This window comes from Uranotaenia lowii, chromosome 3 (assembly GCF_029784155.1).
Source record: "Uranotaenia lowii strain MFRU-FL chromosome 3, ASM2978415v1, whole genome shotgun sequence".
Classification (NCBI taxonomy): Eukaryota; Metazoa; Arthropoda; class Insecta; order Diptera; family Culicidae; genus Uranotaenia; species Uranotaenia lowii.
The window spans coordinates 232619000-232642930 of NC_073693.1; the positions used below are offsets into that span (position 1 = coordinate 232619000).

The following is a 23931-nucleotide window of genomic DNA, read 5'->3' on the forward strand; positions in this document are numbered from 1 at the left end:
TGTTTGCCAGGTTGCATGTATAGATTTTTTTTATTATGTTAGATACAAACTATGTGTTAAATAAACTATGCAAATTTACATGGTCGGAAAACATTATTTCCTTGAAGAAATCCCTGAATTGGTTGTTGGAAAAATTATGTCTAGCTAGGAATGCGATTTTTTAAAATTTATGTTAAAAGTAGTGTAAATTTATAATCCAATGAAATACTATTAAAATTTTAAAACCTAGTCAGTTTTATATACATTTCCGGATATTTTTGTTTTCCAAGAACCAGATGCAAAAAATTTCCTTCAAAGATAAGTTTGCTCACCAATTTCCTTCGACGACTCAATTCCATCTGAGAGCGTTTGGATTCCTCCAGTGAGGTTAGTGTTGTAATTGCCTTCCGTTGAGAATCGCGACATTTGAAGTTTTCAAACCAAAACAAAGCAGCCACGGTACCTATCCATTAAATCGGAGTCTTCGGCAGGAAGACTAAACGAAAAACAGAAACAGAAAGATCTGAAATTTAAAAAAAAATATCTATAATAAAGCTAAACAAAACTCACCAGGTGCATTTTTACTGCAGATAAATCCTTTCCGTTCCGTTCCATGCCGCAGTTAAGAATTTTAGGCCCGGGTTTCAGTTGTGACAATTGTTCTCGATTGCCGTTTCAAGAGGAATGCACCGGAACGAATCGATCTCCCGGAAAGAGGCATCAACATTTTCCACCCGGAAACGCAAATATCCGGATTTTCAGCTCAAGATTCCGCTCAATGTCAGCTGCTGGTTCCGTTCTTCTTGCCTTCGACCGGGAGGCAAATTTTTCTAAGCATCGGGCTGAAAATAACGTTTTATTTCAAATTGGATTTCTGTTTCCATAAAAATGTGGTACTTACCGAGTAGAAACAGCAGTCGTCCCCCAGCGGGACAAGCATAAACAAAAGAAACAACAAGATATTTTCCACTCCGCGTTTGAATTTTTTTAATGACTTCTCAAATTTGGGCTAATAAAACTCCGTAAGCCTTTAAAAGACTTGCTCAATTAAAATTAAATTGAATGGCCTGTAAAATTACAGCAAATGTCATGCTCCTTTTTGTTACAGGACATTTACTGTAATATTGAATGATTAATTATAGCTTTCCGTCAAATACTTTCAAAATTACAGGTTTATTGTTTTACAGGTTCTATTATTTTAAGTGCAACCGTTTTCAAGTACACGTGATATTCATTATTTTTTTCTGTGTAGTACGCATTCCTTCAATTAATCCAATTAAGCAATCAGAATGATGCACAATGTCACTTTGACTCGATTAATGAAAAAAAGTTTATTCTATCACTAAGAATTCGAGAGATTGATACAAATATATGGGAGTTAGCGATCTTCAATTAGCGGAACCAAAAAATAGCGGAACTTTTCTATTCGCTAAATCAATCCAAACTTAGCGGCAAAATTAAACCGCTAAGAAAAAGTTAGCGGACTAACTAGCGAATAACGGATTAGCGCTTTTGTACCGGACACTGAATAAAGTTATCATTTAATAATAATTAAATGATGAAGACATATATTCTGCAATCTTGAGATAGTTTTTGAAAGTTCGAGCAATAGATGTACAAATTATCACGTTTCTCGATGCCGTATAAAAACATTACCCAGTATAGCGGATTGGATAAATGGTATAATCTACAAAATTATATTGCTTTAGTATCCTGTACCAACACTGTTGGTGGTAAAATATTTATCGGCAATCACCTTTTTTTTAAATAAATATTTTTAGAATTAAGATTCACCTTTCAGTTCTCGTTTCCATGTGCTGGAATATGACTGTTTTGTATCACGCGTTTTTTTCAATTTCAAATTCCATAAAGTTTTATGATTTTAGGTAGTAAAATTTTGGTTTTGCTTTTTATGCGTGCTGCTCATTCTTTAATTACATTTTTGTCCGAAAAATGTAAAATTTAATTCGAACAAAACCAAAAATAACTGCAATTGGTGCTTCGTAAATCACAAATACATTGGTACATCACAAATATATCAATAACTTTAAACTTTCAAACGTTTTCAATTGATTTTTCATCAAAAACAAAGTTTATTGCCACTTATCCTTTTTTCATAGTAGGGTGAAAATGGCATGTTTTTGTAAATTTATAAATAACTGGTGAAACCCAAAAAATTTCTGAAATTTGTCAACCTGATGTGCCATGAACCTTCAAACTTTAGATGTACAATCGGTATGATTATCTGAGGACATCAAGTTTTTAGAAGCGATTGAAGTCGAAAAGTGTGGCATGATGCCCCAGTTGACGGTATGCAACGTATTTTATTAAGATTTTTTTCTTTGAAATCTGTTGTCGATGAGAAGCTCTCTGTAACTTGATGGTTTTCTTTTCTGTCGCGTAGGGTGCGCTCTATACAACCTTTCAAAAATATGTTTTCGACAACTTTAGCTTTGAAATGCACTAAAGGAAAAATAGAGTGTCATGTTTTAACTAAAACAGTTTATTTTAACAGTTCGTTGAAAATTAAGTAAAGACACAATTTGTTTTAACAACCTTAAGTCAATGATATTCATTTCACTTTGATATAGTTCGGAATACTCTTTGTCCATTATTAGAAACACATTGAAAATAGTGTTCCTAATTGTGGACAAAACCTTTTTTTTAGTTTTTAAATGAAAAATCATGATTCCAACATACTAATTACTAAAATCATGATAAAAAACAATCCGACGAACAATAAAAAAAAATCGGTTGACAAATTCAGTTTTAATCTTCCATTTCTAAAAAAGTGGTTTTTATTTAGAAAAATGCTACCTATTAATTTCATTCAATTTGGGTATAGGGCAGTGGTCGGCAACCTTTTGAGTCGAAAGAGCCAAAAACTTCAAATTTTCAAAATTTCAATGTTTGAAAGAGCCAGCCAAGATTTTTGTATTCGTTTTTTTTAATCAGAATATATGAATGATCATTGAACATAAGGTTTACGAAAATAACTTTAAACCCATTAGAGTTTTTTTCAACTTTTGGATTTTTCTTTTAAATTGTAAATCAATATTAATTCTTTGGCAAATATCGAGTCAAGAAGCTTTAATGAAAGTATACATTAAAGTGTTGAAGTGAAAGGTTTGAACATATTTACAAAAGCAAAATATTTATAATTTCTTCAACAAACAAAAGCTTAAAAAAATCAAATGAGTTTTCATGAGATTATCAAGCTTTTTTAAGACATTCCCCAGACTTAGCTAATGCTTCCCTAAATTCAGAAGTATGAGGTAAAATTCAACTTAAATTTATGTAGTCGAAATTTTTAACAAAAACTATGCTCCTGACAACTGGTAGAATTTTCGAACTTCATGACATCAAGCGAACTTGTCTCCAGAATTTATAGAATTTGGAAAATTCAAAAATCTCATTTTATGTCACATGTGATTCTTCAGTATTAAATCAAACATGAAATTCAATACATTCTCTATTATTCTTCAATGCTTGCTAAAGCTGCTGCTCCTTGACCAGTATAAATCTGTAATAATGTGGTCAGTGATGTGATTTCTAGCCTTCATAGAAGTTCAAGGATAGGAACTTTAAAAGTTTCAAAACAATAACTAATGAACATAATTCTCGGTGATAAATTCTGAATTGAAAATGAAAAAAAAGTCTGCTACTGGAACTTCGTTCAAAATTTGGCTGCACGCATCACACTTGAACTTTTAAATGTGTTCAAAGACTCAATTCTTTACATTTTTTCTTTCAATTCATCCATTTTAATTATAAAAAAACTGCTTCGGGGCTAAAAGGTCAATTAAGTTATTGATAACAAGTATTAGGCCTATGATTTTCATTTGTTTGTTTTTGAATTATAGAGACTTTAACAGCCTGTGATTAAGTTTTACAAATAGATTTTCAAAATTGAAAATTTCATTCATTCTCAATGCTGATTCGAGTTTGAAAAGCTTTCAAAATTTAATTTGTAATTCTTAATTTTTAGTTTGGAATTTTGTATTTGAAATTATTGTATCTACTCACTTTTTTTGACCCGTTTTTTATTGAGAAGGCTTTCCAGAATCTTTCTGAACGTTTCCAGGCTAGCAAATCCGGGCATTTGGATTTAAAATTTGAAACCCAAGACCGGGTAATATCCGAGCAAATGCGACCTATTCATCATAAAAATCTGGGCAAGCCCCGGGCAAACCGGACAATCTGGAATGCTAATGAGGTATCAATATTTAAATACATTAAAATTATCGTTTTGAATTCAAATATGACAGGATTGAGGTGGCTTTTCCAATATGTTTATGTTTTTACGCGTCAAAGTTGTAAATATTTTTTGTTATGTTTAAGATTTTGGAAATTTCAACTGATTAATCTTTATAGAAGGCAAAAAAGTGATTGCGAGAGCTTAACATATAAAATTTAATGAGAGTTACGTTGATTGATAACAGAAGAGAGGCTGATGTTTCCAAAACCAGAAGAAGGCAAAAAATGTAAAATTAGGCTTGAAAATGCTAGTATGCTATTTGGTTCTTTCCACTTGTTCCAACAACGGATGAAATTTTAAAATTCTCTTCTCGACCTAAAGAGCCGCAGCTTTACATCTAAAGAGCCGCATGTGGCTCGCGAGCCGCAGGTTTCCGACCTATGGCATAGGGGAAAGGTTTCCTAAATGGGCCTATCGGATTAAATGCGCCTACGACCGTTTGACGAAATAGCTGACAAGACATCATATCTAATCAAGGCCTTTTGGGGGTAATACGCTTTGAACATAACGCAAAAAAGAATTTTATGAATTTACCAACTCAAAAAAATTTAAAAATTCATACAAGATTCTGATACCCTTTTGATGTAATATTTTGACTTTAAAAAACTATACGTAAAGAAGCTCAAAACAAAAAGGTTGGGTGGTTTTTGTTTCTTATTCAAATTAACCTTAGATACTTCCTTAGATACTTCCTTAGATACAAATTTTAGCTTTTATGATGGTTTCATATTTAATGATTGGAATGTAGAATCTGAGAGTGTTTTTTATGCCCCCATCATGTTTGTAAAATGCCGCTTTGCTAAAATAATAGGTTAAATAGAATAAATATATGATTGTTATCATTAAAACTTCGAATATAAGCTCTAATTAACACCTTAAGAGAGAACTAAAGATCTCAAAACATATTTGAAAAAGTTTTTCTTATAGATGAATTGTCTCCATAATATGGCAACCCTAACTTTTGTTTTATTCTATAAAATAATAAAAGAAATAGATTTTTATAAAACTTCAGGATTGTCGTATGAAAGTTAACAGTTTCTAGCATTTCCAGCATCAGTATTCTGCTTAATAGGCGCATATAACCCGCTTCTCCTCTACTTTGACACAAAGACAGGATTAAAATAAATATTCTATAAGTAAGAAATCTTTTTTTTTTTTGTAAAATGAAAGTTCACCTGATCCGTTACATTATCATTTTTAAAGTTGTAAAAAGTGGAAGATAACGTTACAAACAGTCAATATCAAACGGTATGTTAACATTAGGCACACATGCGAAATTAGGAACACCCACCCTATGTACTTATAGTTTAAAAATAAAGAAATTTCAATGAACCTAAATCTAAAATTTTTGAAACATAGTACAATTCAGTTTTTTTTCTGAAAAATAAACATTTTACATTTTTTATGTATGGTCTACCCACTAGATTCATTATTTCATTTTCCCGAGAGACGACCTAATGGCAGTTTTCCCGCCGGACGGCATCCCTTCTAGCTGAGTTCCACCGGCTGAGTGCTGTGCATGCGCGCCATTTTCATTGATAAGCAAACCGACAGCAGCCGGCCAACCGAGCATCCACAAGTTGGCCTACCTCTGTATGTTTTGCTGGTATTTGGAGATGATGCTCAACCAGCCCAACAGCTGTTGTTATTTAGGGAAGGACGGAACCCAAAAAATGACTCAATGAATGCCATTGAAGACTTGTTCGGTATGATTGCAGCAGCCTCCAGCATCCATCCACAGTTGTTTTGGGGGGGCGGCCGAATTTTGGGCGCCAAACTTGTTGTGGGTTGATTTCGGTTCACTCGGTTTCGGATTTTCCGAGAGTGCCTGCTCGGATGCCGCCGAGTGACTCGGGTTTCTGTGAACGGAACCCTAGCTAAGCGAGCAGAGCACAGTTGTTGGTCGTCGGATGGTTGTCGTCGGATAGTTAGATTGTTGATAGCAAGGGGGGTGAGATTGTTGGGATTGTTGGCATCGGCATGGCGTTGACTGCTGTCGGCCGATGGCGGCGGTTGTTCTTTTTTTTCGGGTAGGTCTTGACACGGTCGTTCCGCGTTGCATTCTTCAGTTCTGTCTCCGCTAATCGAGTGATAAGACGTTGACGGTTGATCGGTGTTTCGGAAACCGCGCGCGTGAGTAGTACTCTCAGGTCAGTGGCGTGCGCGTTACTTTTCTCATTTCGAATGCCAAAGGCATCCACGTGTCCGACTTTGGCGCGGATCCTCTAAGTTTTTCGATTGACCCCTTGAGGTGGGAAAGGGATTCAAGGAAGATTTGTGTAACGGCTCCGTTGAGGCTGAAAGTTGAGAAAAAATAGCTTCGGGAATAAATTGGTGATAACCGCAAAAATTAAATAAAAATGGTGCAAAACAAGTGATGATTGTTATTTTCGGTGTATGACCCTGTGGCCGTTTCGGACGCAGATTTTTGAGGAGACCGCGGTGCGTCCTCTTGCTTGGCAGCTGCCCATCGTCCATAAGACGAAAACCGAGGAAATCCGTAGTGCAGTGGGAAGCGAGCCGAGCCGAGAGATCAAACGACCCGTTTATTATTTAAATTTGTTGTTATTGTTCCCACTTGGCTTGTTGTTTCCGTTGTTGAGTTGAGGCCGTTGCAGAGTGGCCAAGATGAGGTCAAAGAAGATGTAAAAGATTTGTCTTTGAGTTGAAAGTGAAGGTGATTCAAGATATTAAAGCGTGACGGGGCGCCATGATAGTGAAAATTTGCAAATTTCACCCCTCAAACGATGATATAATACCCTAGAAAGGGTTCCAACCTTCCGCCGCGTGATGAGAAAACTAACCATCAAAATAATTGGTGTTTTTCAAAAGTCGAAAAGTTCTGATTGAAAGATGTGTTCCCCGTAAATTGAAATATGGCTATTTTTAAAAGTGTAATAGCCGGAAAGCTGCTATAACAGAATCGAAAGGAGCATCAAAAAGAAGATAAAAAGTATCGCGAGGTGCGAGTCTGTGTTGTAATCATTTTTCCGCGCCATCCCATACACTAATCTCAGTGTGTGTCACTCGGAGTCGTCTTCTGTAAAATAGAAGAGAAAAAAAAAGTCACGTCACAAATATAATTAAGTTTCTCGGGAAGATCGCGGAAGAAAATTGGAAAACCAACCAGCAGCAGAAAAAGACACCCGTTGTAAATAAAAATAACCGTGCATAAAAAAAAAGGGCAAACGAAAATATTTACGTGAATAATATTGATGGCAATCGAACCCTCAGGCCCGGTTTATAATTCATCATCCATCTTTGAATGACCTTTGAGAGGACAGCGACGAAAAAATAAGAAGAAAAAAACAAAAAACCCGGAAAATGCCAGACCAATAGATAAAATCTCAGGTTCAGCTTTATTGTGATCGGCAATGGTGAGTATTTTATCATCGTCCCAAACTGCTTTCCGGTTTGCAACCGTTTATGATAATCTGAAACAGATGTTCAGCGAGAGGAAAAAAATGAGCTCAGCTTTGTTTTTGTTTTGTGGAATAAACATTTTAAACAGCTGACGCATGTTTGCGAATTTTCTTCCGTTGTTTCGGTGAAGATTTTAATCAAGACGAGAATGATTTTCAACAAATGTTATACTTGATGTTAAATTCGATATAATCAGTGATCAGTTATTTAAAAAAGTAACAATAAAGATTTTACATCTCGTAAGGTATTTCAAAACAGAAAAAACTTTTAAATATAAGAAATACGAGGGAGGGGTTGAAGCTGTTAACACCGCGTAAGGACCGCGAGAAATCTTAACCGGGAAACACCCAAAATTAGGCATTCTTTATATTACAATCCACTTCAAGAATTTCTTCAAATTTAGTATCAATGAAGTATCCATAGTATTGTGTTTATTTTTTTTTTACATAAAGTTCCATTTTGAAATGCATAGCATTTGAGTTATGCTTCTAATAGTGTTTTCGTTTATTAGCAGTGGTAACCTAGTTGTCCACGAGTTTTGCCCGAAATGCTGTTATTGTGTTCGTTTATTAATTCAGAAGTCCACTAGTTTTGCCCGAGGTTTGAACCTCAAGCAGGCGGTTGCAACCCGTAGAAATTGTCAGTGTTGGGGGTAAGCATAAGGTTGACTATAGCAACCATATATTTGCATCGTCCCGGATGACGATTCTGTTTGTTTATTCAGAGAAAGTTTTGCCCCGCGCCAGTGGAGAAAAACGAAAACGGCATAAGTGTAACACACCTGCGACAAGCGAAAAACGAGATATCTCGTATATGGCCCGCAATATGTTAAAGAAAATAGATCAACCGAAAGTTTTTGAATAAAAAAACGTATTTGGCAGATGATAATTGAAAATCGAAGGAGACTTTTGAAAATTTTCAGTTAAGCTTGTGTTTTATTATTTTCATATTGTTTCTACGAACAGTGACAAAGAAGGTATTTGGTTTTAACATATTTCTTAACAACTAGTTCTATCTGTAATAAATTAAAACGACAACAATTTTTTTTGTAGGAAATAGTTTTTCAAATGCGCTGTTTTCAACAAATGTGTAAATTGTAATAAAATTTTGAATTTCCAGCCCTTGTGAAAGTTTGACATGTTGATGTTGAATAATTATGATACGTAACCTTCTTTGCCTTAATTTTTATTTGAAAAACAATTCAATGCGATTCAAAGGGAAATGTGAACATTTCTTGCATTTCCCGTGATAAGTACAGTGCACGACTTAATTGATCAACAATCGTCAGAACATTGGCATGATCGTCACCATGCGTATATTTGTTAAAATGGGCTTCTTGTAGGTTAATTAATGGATTTTCAAGCCGATGTTTAGAATTTCTATAAAATTTTGTATGCTACTCGCTGCAAACTCGGTTTTTTTTAACACTCGACGTAATTAACGTTGGATATAAATTTACGACTAGTGCTGAAAAAATCCAATTTCAATTTTTTGCGTGTATTTGTAATATCTTCAGAAAAGGCTTTTTTAAAATCTTTTTAAACAACCAGTGTAAAAAAATTTGAATATTAGAATATGCTTTTTCAGTTGCAAGTACTTAAATCATTTTAAAAAGTAGTGAATATTGTTAAACTTCTTATCTTTTTAACCTTCAATTCGTATTTTAGTACATTAGACCACTGCATAAATGATTTTTTTGCTCCCATATGTTTTTTCGATGACTTTTGGGTTATCAAGTATCAGTGTATGATTCCAGATGATTTGGTTGATTTCTGAGTTAGAGCAGCGCGTTTCAATTTTGTATGGAAATTTGTATGGAAGAAGAAATTTCTGCACATTTAAACATCCATACAATTCATATACCTAAGCTTGAAATAAAGTTGGTCATTGATTTTTGGTTTTGACTATTCATAAGCTTCAGTTTATGCTAGCGTGCTCCATTTCAAAATCATCCAGCACACCTTAATTACCTAATCCCGGATTTCTTCACTGACATGACGTAGCAGAATCCTTAGTGATAAAGGAAAATCTCTTAAAATTTCCTTTAGAACCTTTGGAATACTAGCCAACGCTTTCAGAATATTTCTTTGATTATTTGAGACACCTCCCTCTTTTCAGAAGGGAGGTAGCAAATGGAGAGAAGACCTCTTTCATAATTTTTACATAACTCAAAAACTAATTGAGCAAATTGCATTCAATTTGGCAAGGGAGGGTATTTTGGTACGATAAATGTTCTAATGATTTTTGAGACCTCTTCCTCATCCCAATGGGGAAATAGGAGGGGGGCTTCCATACAGTTTTTTTTTATATAACTGCAGACAGGGCCGTAGGAAGAACCGACTCATGGGGGGGGGGGGTTTGAAGACTGAATTTTACCTATGATTTTTGCCCAACGATGCACGAATAAAAAAATCAAAACATATTTGTTACTGTATGATTATTCATTTTTAAGTACTCAATAATAGTTTGAGCATAAAAGAAGTTCTTTTTAAGGTAGCCTTCAATTTCTTAAATAAACTTATTCTATACTTAAATCAAACAAACCCAATCTTACAAACTCCTTTTCAAATTCCAAGATTCTTACCTTTAATGAAAATATAAAAAATCCAAAAACAAAGATGATGATAAAATTTTTCCGAATCCAATTTACTTCAGGCTAGCTTGAACCAAATCTTTGATTTTAGTTTGATTTTTTTTTTAAACCGTAATATTAATAATGTTAAACAATATACCGTGAAAATAAAGAATTTTGTGCAGTTTTTTTTAAGGTAAAGATCAGGTACCTGATTCCTTAACAGTAAATATTTTTTTTTATAAAGAATCAATTTTATCATGAAAATCCTGTGGATGATATTCTTGAATAAAATTTTATACTTGTGGAAAAACTCATTTACAACCTAAATCTTTTTCTGAATTTTGAATCTGCTATTCTGAACCTAAATTCAAAAATTGAACTTTGAATTTGTTTCCGAATTTCCATACGATTTCTGAAATGTACAAAAAATACGATTTTTGAATTTTCATTCTAGACCAGGAGTTTAAGAGACAAATTTAAGAGCCTTCGTTCATGAATGTAAAATGTGAATTCTGAAGTTCTGGTTTAATCTTAATTCATTATATCAATTATTTATTTTTAATCTGTATTGTGAATCTAATCTGAATTAAAATATGAATTTCAAACGATGAATTTGAATCTGAGTTTTCAATTTTGTATCGCCATTTAGAAGCTTATGTATAAATTTGGTGTAATATTAAGTTGAAGAACTAATAATTTGAATTTAAAATAAAATTCTTGTTTTTTTATATTTGGAAAATATTATCAAAATATTGAAAATGCAGATGATTTGCGAAAAATGTGATTCAAAATTGGTATGAAATGCAAAACCAAATCTAAACTAGGATTTCAAAGCAGCTTCTCATTTCCTCTTTTCTTATGATTATTCAAAATGAAAATCAAGAATCCTCAACCGGGTATAGAATCAGAAATACAAAAATAGAGAAACAATTTTGGTTAAGGGAAAATGGAACCAGAGCCTCCAAAATGGTTTTCTTTAAAATTTGATATTCAGACCTGAATTTTTATGAACAAGTGAGAAAATTTTGAAAAATTGTAGCAGAATTTTGAACTTGGGATGGGTTTTTGAGGTTTTGGCATTAGGCTTTAGTCTAGATTGTTACTCTTGAATAGAGATGTACCGACTAGTGGTATTCGGCGAACAGCCGAATAGCGAACATTGACCTTTTCAACTATTCGGCCGAATATTCGGTCGAATATTCTATTGAGTTTTTAATGAGAAAAACTTAAGCGATTATTTCAATGCTTTCTATTTCTTCCATATTGATGCCCTCATGTATTTTAGTCGATTATTTCCAACCAGATGATATTATCTGATGATAATGATAATGAGAAATTTTTGGAGTAGTGTCTTTCTGATTTTTAAAACGTCACCAATAACTGAAAAGACATCAGATGACTAGTCGCTTCTAGGGCGTTTATTACCAAAGAGATTGCGTTCCTATGAAATGTGGGATAAAACATGTCAAAACAGATGCCAAGCTATTTGAAATTGCTTCTCTGATACTGAATTAGATAAAGGTCAAATTTGAGCAAAATATCTTCAAAAAGTTGTTGAAAAGATAGATGATTTTTAAACTGATGCATACCATACTTTCAACCACACGTTTCCACACAGTCATGCATACAGTACGATTTTTGAAAAAAGGGTAAAATTTAAGTATATTTTTCATTTTTTGAAAAATCGTTTTTGAACACAAAATCTTAAAAATTTTAAAGTGGAATTTGAATTTTATATTTGACTAGCTGACCCGGTGTGCTTTGCTACACCTTTCAAAAACAAATAGTATTTTCAGAAATTGTTCAAATTTTTATTGTTTTGTTGGCATTATTTTAAATCAAATTATAACATAATTCTAAAGCAACCGCTATAAAATGAGAGCTGCAGATGGAGTTTTGAATTACAGTACAAAGATGACTGAAACTAATTTTTTGAATCTTGAGCTATAAATTTGTGTTAAAGATCTGATAATTTTAATCTGTTTCTTTAAACTTCACCCTGAGCTGGGAGGGCCCAAATTAATCGTACGCAAACAATCTAACTTATAAAATATGGTTGTTTTTGCTTGATATGTTCTAGATTTATGCTAAAAACTGATAAGAGAGCCCCCTCCCCTGTTCTTTTTTTCACCTCCTGCTGAATGGAGGTCGTGATCTATAATAATCATACCCATTTTTTTCGTTCCCGAAAATCCTCTTATATCAAATATAGTTCCATTGATTGGTTGATAAGTTTTTAAGCTTTACAACGAAATATATATGGAACCTTCTCCTTTCTTCCCCACTCTACGCTGTAAAGCGTAAGGGTCTAAAACAATCGTAGAAACATATCTCGTAACCAAGTACTTTTCCATGTCATATTTGTGTCCATTTGTTGGCTTCGTTAGAACTTATTCGTTGAGAACTTATGCTAATAAAATTGTATAGGGTTCACCTCCCTCCTCCTTTGTACCTACTCACTGAAAATGTGTCATATAATCATAGAATCATACCAAAATGATTTTCATGTTAAGTTTTGTCCATTTCTCGGATTTTGTAAAAAAAAGTTAAATGTAAGCCTCCTCTTCCCCTCCTATATTCCTAATTCTATCATCCTATTGCAAGAAAGGAATTGTTTCACATAGAAAAAGTATTTTTCGTACTCAAATGCTTTTTGATGCCAAATTTGGTTTCATTTGCTCGATTAATTCTCGAGTTATGCAAAAACATTGTATGGAAGCCCCCCTTTCTTCCTTTATATCTTTCCGCTAAAAAAGATGGGGCCTCAATTTATAATAGAAACATTTCTCGTATCCAAATATCCTCACATGCCAAATATGGTTCAATTTGATCGATCAACTCTCTAGTTATACTGAAAATTGTAAGGGAGACCTCTCCCCCCCCCCCCCCTTTTCATCCATCTCTTTGAAGGAGTGAGGGATACCAAATATTCATAGAAGAATTTCTCGTACCCAAATATTGTTCCATGCCAAATTTGGCTCCATTTGCTGTTGTAGTTCTTGAGAAATGCAGTAATAACTGTATGAAACTTCCCTCCCTCTTTCCTTTCTCCCGCTGGAAAAAGGAAGGGGTCTTAAATAATCATAAGAATATGTCACGTTCCCAAATACCCGCCCATGCCAAATTTCGTTCCATTTGCTTAATTAGTTATTGAGTTATGTAAAAATTATAAAAGAGGCCCCCTCCCCCCTTTATATGTCCCTACTGGAAAGAGGGAGGGGTCCCAGATAATCGTAGTAATATTTGTCGTATCCAAATACCATACCATGCCAAATTTGGTTCCAATATCTTGATTAGTTTTCGAGTTATATGAAAAATTCTAAGGTAGCCCCCTTCCTCCTTTCCTATCACCCCACTGAGAGGAGGAAGGGGTACCTTATATTCATAGAAATATTCCCCGTCCCCAAATACCACCCCATGCCAAATTTGATACCGTTTGCTTGATTGGTTCTCGAGTTATGCAAAAAATTGACTATTGTTTGGGAGGCCCCTCCCCCCTTCCTGTTAGGGGGAGGGGTCTCAAACCATAATAGGAACCTTCCCCTGCCTCCAATACCCCCACCTGCCAAGTTTCACGCAAATCGGTTCAGTAGTTTCCGAGTCTATAGGGAACAGACAGACAGACAGACAGACAGACAGAAAGACAGACAGACAGACAGAAAGACAGACAGACAGACAGAAATTCATTTTTATATATATAGATTTAGCAAACAATCTGAATAAACCCGAGCGAAACTCGGAAAGTTTTAAACAATATATGGACATCTCGGCCAGATTTGACTTATCTGAATTCTTTACTGGATTTATGGGCAAGCCTGAATATATCCTGAAAATCTGAAATCAACTATAATCAAAGTTTAAAGCGATATCGTTCAGCATTCTCCTGTACGATCCACAGTGAAAGATACGCGGATACACCTTAGATGTTTTGCTGAAACCATAAGTTTTTAATGATTGTGTAGCTTTTACAACATTACTTTTGGATATTTTATAAATTATCCAAAATTATTTGAAAAATTTACAAGTCCGTAGTAGATATTCGGCCTATTCGGCCTATTCGGCCGAATACTTAGCTCAACTATTCGGTTAGCCGAATATTCGGCTTAACGGTTTTTCGGCGGTATTCGGCGCCGAATATTCGGCCGACCAAATATTCGGTACATCTCTACTCTTGAATAACTTTACTCTATTATCATGTTAGAGTCGTAGAAACCCTACTTCCCTGTGCTAGCTCAAAGGGGAAGTAATAGTACTGAACTGGATCTCAAGGAGGACTTTTAATTACAACCTCACAAAACAAACTAAACATCTGGTTTATGGGCGGACTTTTACTACGAGGATTTTAAACGAAATGTGAACTTAGGGAATGCACTTTAACTAAACAAAAATCACACCAATTCGGATGTTAATAGACCTTACAATTTTTAAACTGGTTTTTTAAATGTGTTGTGTATTGTAACAGAGGGTTTTTTTTTAACTGCAATATGTTCGAACCTTTTTTATTAATTAATTGTATAACGTTTAGGTACTTGCGCTTTTTTTCTTCGATCGGGATCTCGCTGCGGCCGTTCTGCGTTGGTCGACTCGTTGGGGGACAGCTTGGCGACGTCGAAACGGGATTCCGGAATATCGGGAACGGTGCAGCTCACCCCCTTGGGGCAAGCCGAGCGACAACTTGGCCTTAGTGTATCGGGTGAAGGCCTTATGTTTCGATGCGGTCCGGGGAGGGTCACTTGTGCACTTATCACGTGAGTGTCTAACACTACCGAGTGGGCACTAACGGAAGCGGTCGGCGGTTGGATACCCAGATGGGGTTCCTCCAGGCCACACTATTGCCGACAGTGCCGTTGGGGTTGTAACGTGGGGGCACTTAGCACGACCTTACTGCACTCACGGAACACCGGTGTCTTTTATAAAGCGGCAATAGTGATACCGGCACTGGGGAACAAATAACTTTCTGGTATCCTCTACACTAAACCTCACTCGGCCGACCAGCTAGGAAAACGAATCGTGTAGTCCTCTAGCTGATCGTTGATTTCGGTACAAGAAACGGATGGGGGTCTGGCCTCCCGATTGCGGTAGAAACGTGGTCACTTTGGGCACGTGACGTCGCTGTCGCTTATAAAAACCACTCGACCCGAACCCAAACTTTCTTCAAATCAGCCACGAGCTACAGGCGCAGCCCGTATTTATCGATTTTTTTGTTATCTTCCTATCCTTTTCCACTTCCCGCTTGTGGTGTTGCTGTCCCCTTCGTTGAATACGATGAACACGAACGCTTAAAAACTATTTACAAAGATGGCTGGTGTCGGACTTACAAACGGTTAACATTTACGCCTACTCTGTGCATCCCATATAAAAAAATAACTCTAATAACAAAATTAACACAAAATTATGAAAAAATATAATAATATGATAAATATAAGAAAACAAACAAAATGAAAACTAATAAATAACAAACTCCTATTCAAATAAATAATCAAATAGATAAATAAACAAAATGAATAGAAACGCGAATGACACCAGCCGAATAATTTTACAAACAAAATAAATAATAAACAAAATTACATCCAAATTGACCCACAAACCAAAATCTCATTGTAACCCATCAAATGGATGGTTACAATCATTATGAATTTAAAATTTTTGAGTGTAGAGTAGAATACCTCGCTTGTTTTTTTGGACGCTCGTGGGGGGGGGGGGGGGGTTAACCACCAACCTCCCCCCCCCGTTCCTACGGCTCTGACTAAAGAACAAATCGAGCTAATAAAACCGACATTGACATGGGAGTGTATTAGGTATATGTTTCTTTGAATATTTGGTTCCCATTTTTCTTGCTTATCTCGAGAACAGTTAGATCAAATAGAAACAAATTTTTCATGGAAGGGTATTTTAAAACAAAAAAACGATTTCTATAAATATATAGTACCACCACTGACCATACTGTCTGGACACTCGATTTCGTATGTTGGATAATTTATCTAGCAGTAGGTACTCAATATCGATTCCAGAGTTCGCAACGATCGCTTTTGATAAAGTGCTATCCCAAATGGTAAGAGCCACCAAACATTCAAGAAAAAATAGACATTTTCGACGATACAATCGTACTAAACGGGAATTTGTCTAATTTTGCCAGATTCGCAATACCGACGATAGGTGGAAAAATTAGATAGAAAATGATCACATTTTTGTTCTAAGTGTCATGTCAGTGTGATCAGTGGTACTACTTCGTCCTTCCAGTGTGGGGAGTTGATTTTCCTTTACAATTTCTGGCATAACTTGAAATGAAATGAAACGAGAAATAGATATATGATTATTTGAAACCATTGAATTTTTTCATTGGGGATATAAGAAGCGATGATACAATTCTTTGAAAGAAATGGTTCTTTTTGTATTTGAGGCACCACCTTTTTTCCAATGAGTATAATGGTGGGAGGGCTTACCATCCAATGGAATCAAATTCGATATGAGAGGTGTTTTGTGAACGAAAAAATGGGTATGATTATAAGAAACGCCTGCCTCCTCCAAGTAGTGGGGGTGGGTGGGAAGAGGAAAGGGCATATTTTAAATAGCATTAATCGAGTACTTATCAATCAAAAGGGGCCATTGTTTATGAGAGAGGTTGTTTGCATACGAGTAAATTGAGACACTCCGTTTTTCAGGGCGACGTAGGAAAGGAGACATGTTATTTTGTCATATTTTTATTAATAAATGGAGCTACATGCGCGGTAAGTGACGTTATTTAGATACCAACAATGTATTTATGGAAGTTCGTGAGCCCTCCCCACTTTGGAAGAGTAGCAGGTGGATAATCCATACCAAAAAAACATAAATTTTGGCATAATCAATGAACTCATTAAACTTACAAACACAAAGTTAAAATTTCAGATCTTAAATAAACAAATTTAAAGATCAAGTTACACTACATAAGATGAAATCATCTTAGTATTGAAATTTCAAACGCCAGTTGCAGTTCTCTTTTAAAAATAGTTGTTCCTGATTGATGCTGAAATTGATTTCAAATGATAGGGAAGATAAGAGCATAACGAGCACCCAGGGCATTATAAGCACTCCTTTTTTTCTACCAAAGTACGTATTTTCTTAAACAAATGTTCATGAGGATTTGTTTCGTACTACCTATAGTATTAATTTTTCATCAAAAAAGAAATATCTTTTTCGTCTTTACAAAAATATTAAATAATAACCAGCTAGGTTCTCAAGTGACAAAAAAAAATAATTTTTGAGCACCACGAAATAAGCTTTTATGACCTGATCTGAAATGTACGCACTGCAACATGGTTTACACATTGTTTCTCAATTTTAACCACCATAAAATTTTTGATTTTTCACTTTAATCAATTTTAAAACGCGTATTTACTTAAATTTGTTGACCTGGGGCGAATAGAGCACTATCAATCAGGGCAATGTGGCATTCTAAGCTTTAGGTTATAGTTAACATCGAATAGACTGATCTAAGCTAAGAGTGCAACGAACGGATAAACTCGATGAACGAGCTAAACGAGGCAGTAAGCAAAGGACCTTTATACGAACCAGAAGCAAGATTTTACATTGGCGATTCAGGCCAGGTTGTTGCCGTTTGTGTACGGAGGCAGTGGAACTGGAACGCGTTTGTCTGAATGCAGCTGCCGTGATGGTCGTCATAATTTCGATCCAGGTTACGGTGTGGGTTTGGATACGAGGAAATAAGGAGAAATAGACCGAGAAAGGTGTTTCATTGGTATCTTTTGTATGGTTTGTATCCCGGAGTGGTGCAACAAACAGATGAGTGATAAAAATTGAATACACATCATGGCCGTCAAGTTTCAGAATCAACGACGGTCGATTATTAATTGGCCGTCTGCGTATAAAGTTTTTGTATTAGATACACAACACGACAATAAAACACAAAACTTGTTTTATTCTACGCATTATTACCACATAACATCTAATTGAGTTATATATTACCCCAAATTACATATATTTCAAATGAGTAACTTTCTAATAACATGAACAATTGTGTTTTCGAATATCTCTTAGTGATTTCTATAAATCCAAATGAAATTTAAGTAAGATTTGAAATTTTAACTTCCAACATAGAAGAAATCTTGGAAATAGTGTGCCATATAACTATAAAGCAAATATTAACATTTAAATTAAAATTATATTGAAACTAAATTAAAATTAAATTAAAAATTAAATAAAATTAAAATTAAATTAAAATTAAATTAAAATTAAATTAAAATTAAATTAAAATTAAATTAAAATTAAATTAAAATTAAATTAAAATTAAATTAAAATTAAATTAAAATTAAATTGAAATTAAATTAAAATTAAATTAAAATTAAATTAAAATTAAATTAAAATTAAATTAAAATTAAATTAAAATTAAATTAAAATTAAATTAAAATTAAATTAAAATTAAATTAAAATTAAATTAAAATTAAATTAAAATTAAATTAAAATTAAATTAAAATTAAATTAAAATTAAATTAAAATTAAATTAAAATTAAATTAAAATTAAATTAAAATTAAATTAAAATTAAATTAAAATTAAATTAAAATTAAATTAAAATTAAATTAAAATTAAATTAAAATTAAATTAAAATTAAATTAAAATTAAATTAAAATTAAATTAAAATTAAATTAAAATTAAATTAAAATTAAATTAAAATTAAATTAAAATTAAATTAAAATTAAATTAAAATTAAATTAAAATTAAATTAAAATTAAATTAAAATTAAATTAAAATTAAATTAAAATTAAATTAAAATTAAATTAAAATTAAATTAAAATTAAATTAAAATTAAATTAAAATTAAATTAAAATTAAATTAAAATTAAATTAAAATTAAATTAAAATTAAATTAAAATTAAATTAAAATTAAATTAAAATTAAATTAAAATTAAATTAAAATTAAATTAAAATTAAATTAAAATTAAATTAAAATTAAATTAAAATTAAATTAAAATTAAATTAAAATTAAATTAAAATTAAATTAAAATTAAATTAAAATTAAATTAAAATTAAATTAAAATTAAATTAAAATTAAATTAAAATTAAATTAAAATTAAATTAAAATTAAATTAAAATTAAATTAAAATTAAATTAAAATTAAATTAAAATTAAATTAAAATTAAATTAAAATTAAATTAAAATTAAATTAAAATTAAATTAAAATTAAATTAAAATTAAATTAAAATTAAATTAAAATTAAATTAAAATTAAATTAAAATTAAATTAAAATTAAATTAAAATTAAATTAAAATTAAATTAAAATTAAATTAAAATTAAATTAAAATTAAATTAAAATTAAATTAAAATTAAATTAAAATTAAATTAAAATTAAATTAAAATTAAATTAAAATTAAATTAAAATTAAATTAAAATTAAATTAAAATTAAATTAAAATTAAATTAAAATTAAATTAAAATTAAATTAAAATTAAATTAAAATTAAATTAAAATTAAATTAAAATTAAATTAAAATTAAATTAAAATTAAATTAAAATTAAATTAAAATTAAATTAAAATTAAATTAAAATTAAATTAAAATTAAATTAAAATTAAATTAAAATTAAATTAAAATTAAATTAAAATTAAATTAAAATTAAATTAAAATTAAATTAAAATTAAATTAAAATTAAATTAAAATTAAATTAAAATTAAATTAAAATTAAATTAAAATTAAATTAAAATTAAATTAAAATTAAATTAAAATTAAATTAAAATTAAATTAAAATTAAATTAAAATTAAATTAAAATTAAATTAAAATTAAATTAAAATTAAATTAAAATAAATTAAAATTAAATTAAAATTAAATTAAAATTAAATTAAAATTAAATTAAAATTAAATTAAAATTAAATTAAAATTAAATTAAAATTAAATTAAAATTAAATTAAAATTAAATTAAAATTAAATTAAAATTAAATTAAAATTAAATTAAAATTAAATTAAAATTAAATTAAAATTAAATTAAAATTAAATTAAAATTAAATTAAAATTAAATTAAAATTAAATTAAAATTAAATTAAAATTAAATTAAAATTAAATTAAAATTAAATTAAAATTAAATTAAAATTAAATTAAAATTAAATTAAAATTAAATTAAAATTAAATTAAAATTAAATTAAAATTAAATTAAAATTAAATTAAAATTAAATTAAAATTAAATTAAAATTAAATTAAAATTAAATTAAAATTAAATTAAAATTAAATTAAAATTAAATTAAAATTAAATTAAAATTAAATTAAAATTAAATTAAAATTAAATTAAAATTAAATTAAAATTAAATTAAAATTAAATTAAAATTAAATTAAAATTAAATTAAAATTAAATTAAAATTAAATTAAAATTAAATTAAAATTAAATTAAAATTAAATTAAAATTAAATTAAAATTAAATTAAAATTAAATTAAAATTAAATTAAAATTAAATTAAAATTAAATTAAAATTAAATTAAAATTAAATTAAAATTAAATAAAAATTAAATTAAAATTAAATTAAAAATTAAATTAAAATTAAATTAAAATTAAATTAAAATTAAATTAAAATTAAATTAAAATTAAATTAAAATTAAATTAAAATTAAATTAAAATTAAATTAAAATTAAATTAAAATTAAATTAAAATTAAATTAAAAATTAAATTAAAATTAAATTAAATTAAATTAAAATTAAATTAAAATTAAATTAAAATTAAATTAAAATTAAATTAAAATTAAATTAAAATTAAATTAAAATTAAATTAAAATTAAATTAAAATTAAATTAAAATTAAATTAAATTAATTAAATTAAAATTAAATTAAAATTAAATTAAAATTAAATTAAAATTAAATTAAAATTAAATTAAAATTAAATTAAAATTAAATTAAAATTAAATTAAAATTAAATTAAAATTAAATTAAAATTAAATTAAAATTAAATTAAATTAAATTAAAATTAAATTAAAATTAAATTAAAATTAAATTAAAATTAAATTAAAATTAAATTAAAATTAAATTAAAATTAAATTAAAATTAAATTAAAATTAAATTAAAATTAAATTAAAATTAAATTAAAATTAAATTAAAATTAAATTAAAATTAAATTAAAATTAAATTAAAATTAAATTAAAATTAAATTAAAATTAAATTAAAATTAAATTAAAATTAAATTAAAATTAAATTAAAATTAAATTAAAATTAAATTAAAATTAAATTAAAATTAAATTAAAATTAAATTAAAATTAAATTAAAATTAAATTAAAATTAAATTAAAATTAAATTAAAATTAAATTAAAATTAAATTAAAATTAAATTAAAATTAAATTAAAATTAAATTAAAATTAAATTAAAATTAAATTAAAATTAAATTAAAATTAAATTAAAATTAAATTAAAATTAAATTAAAATTAAATTAAAATTAAATAAAATTAAATTAAAATTAAATAAAATTAAATTAAAATTAAATTAGAATTAAATTAAAATTAAATTAAAATTAAATTAAATTAAATTAAAATTAAATTAAAATTAAATTAAAATTAAATTAAAATTAAATTAAATTAAATTAAAATTAAATTAAAATTAAATTAAAATTAAATTAAAATTAAATTAAAATTAAATTAAAATTAAATTAAAATAAAATTAAAATAAAATTAAAATTAAATTAAAATTAAATTAAAATTAAATTAAAATTAAATTAATATTAAATTAAAATTAAATTTAAATTAAATTAAAATTAAATTTAAATTAAATTAAAATTAAATTAAAATTAAATTAAAATTAAATTAAAATTAAATTAAAATTAAATTAAAATTAAATTAAAATTAAATTAAAATTAAATTAAAATTAAATTAAAATTAAATTAAATTAAATTAAAATTAAATTAAAATTAAATTAAAATTAAATTAAAATTAAATTAAAATTAAATTAAAATTAAATTAAAATTAAATTAAAATTAAATTAAAATTAAATTAAAATTAAATTAAAATTAAATTAAAATTAAATTAAAATTAAATTAAAATTAAATTAAAATTAAATTAAAATTAAATTAAAATTAAATTAAATTAAATTAAAATTAAATTAAAATTAAATTAAAATTAAATTAAAATTAAATTAAAATTAAATAAAAATTAAATTAAAATTAAATTAAAACTAAATTAAAATTAAATAAAAATTAAATTAAATTAAATTAAAATTAAATTAAAATTAAATTAAAATTAAATTAAAATTAAATTAAAATTAAATTAAAATTAAATTAAAATTAAATTAAAATTAAATTAAAATTAAATTAAAATTAAATTAAAATTAAATTAAAATTAAATTAAAATTAAATTAAAATTAAATTAAAATTAAATTAAAATTAAATTAAAATTAAATTAAAATTAAATTAAAATTAAATTAAAATTAAATTAAAATTAAATTAAAATTAAATTAAAATTAAATTAAAATTAAATTAAAATTAAATTAAAATTAAATTAAAATTAAATTAAAATTAAATTAAAATTAAATTAAAATTAAATTAAAATTAAATTAAAATTAAATTAAAATTAAATTAAAATTAAATTAAAATTAAATTAAAATTAAATTAAAATTAAATTAAAATTAAATTAAAATTAAATTAAAATTAAATTAAAATTAAATTAAAATTAAATTAAAATTAAATTAAAATTAAATTAAAATTAAATTAAAATTAAATTAAAATTAAATTAAAATTAAATTAAAATTAAATTAAAATTAAATTAAAATTAAATTAAAATTAAATAAAAATTAAATTAAAATTAAATTAAAATTAAATTAAAATTAAATTAAAATTAAATTAAAATTAAATTAAAATTAAATTAAAATTAAATTAAAATTAAATTAAAATTAAATTAAAATTAAATTAAAATTAAATTAAAATTAAATTAAAATTAAATTAAAATTAAATTAAAATTAAATTAAAATTAAATTAAAATTAAATTAAAATTAAATTAAAATTAAATTAAAATTAAATTAAAATTAAATTAAAATTAAATTAAAATTAAATTAAAATTAAATTAAAATTAAATTAAAATTAAATTAAAATTAAATTAAAATTAAATTAAAATTAAATTAAAATTAAATTAAAATTAAATTAAAATTAAATTAAAATTAAATTAAAATTAAATTAAAATTAAATTAAAATTAAATTAAAATTAAATTAAAATTAAATTAAAATTAAATTAAAATTAAATTAAAATTAAATTAAAATTAAATTAAAATTAAATTAAAATTAAATTAAAATTAAATTAAAATTAAATTAAAATTAAATTAAAATTAAATTAAAATTAAATTAAAATTAAATTAAAACTAAATTAAAATTAAATTAAAATTAAATTAAAATTAAATTAAAATTAAATTAAAATTAAATTAAAATTAAATTAAAATTAAATTAAAATTAAATTAAAATTAAATTAAAATTAAATTAAAATTAAATTAAAATTAAATTAAAATTAAATTAAAATTAAATTAAAATTAAATTAAAATTAAATTAAAATTAAATTTAAATTAAATTAAAATTAAATTAAAATTAAATTAAAATTAAATTAAAATTAAATTAAAATTAAATTAAAATTAAATTAAAAATAAATTAAAATTAAATTAAAATTAAATTAAAATTAAATTAAAATTAAATTAAAATTAAATTAAAATTAAATTAAAATTAAATTAAAATTAAATTAAAATTAAATTAAAATTA

General features: G+C 26.9%; 1 protein-coding gene across 1 annotated transcript in view; it reads right to left on the reverse strand.

Moving 5' to 3' along the window:
- Nucleotides 1–5860: 5860 nt before the first annotated feature.
- The window catches only part of LOC129753171 (uncharacterized), a 55249-nt gene continuing 37178 nt past the window's right edge, over nucleotides 5861–23931 (reverse strand). The window contains exons 4-5 of the mRNA XM_055748966.1: nucleotides 14769–15064; nucleotides 5861–6317 (exon numbers count right to left, since the gene is read on the reverse strand). Coding sequence (XP_055604941.1) covers nucleotides 5861–6317; nucleotides 14769–15064 — 753 coding nt within the window. The remainder of the gene's footprint in view (nucleotides 6318–14768; nucleotides 15065–23931) is intronic.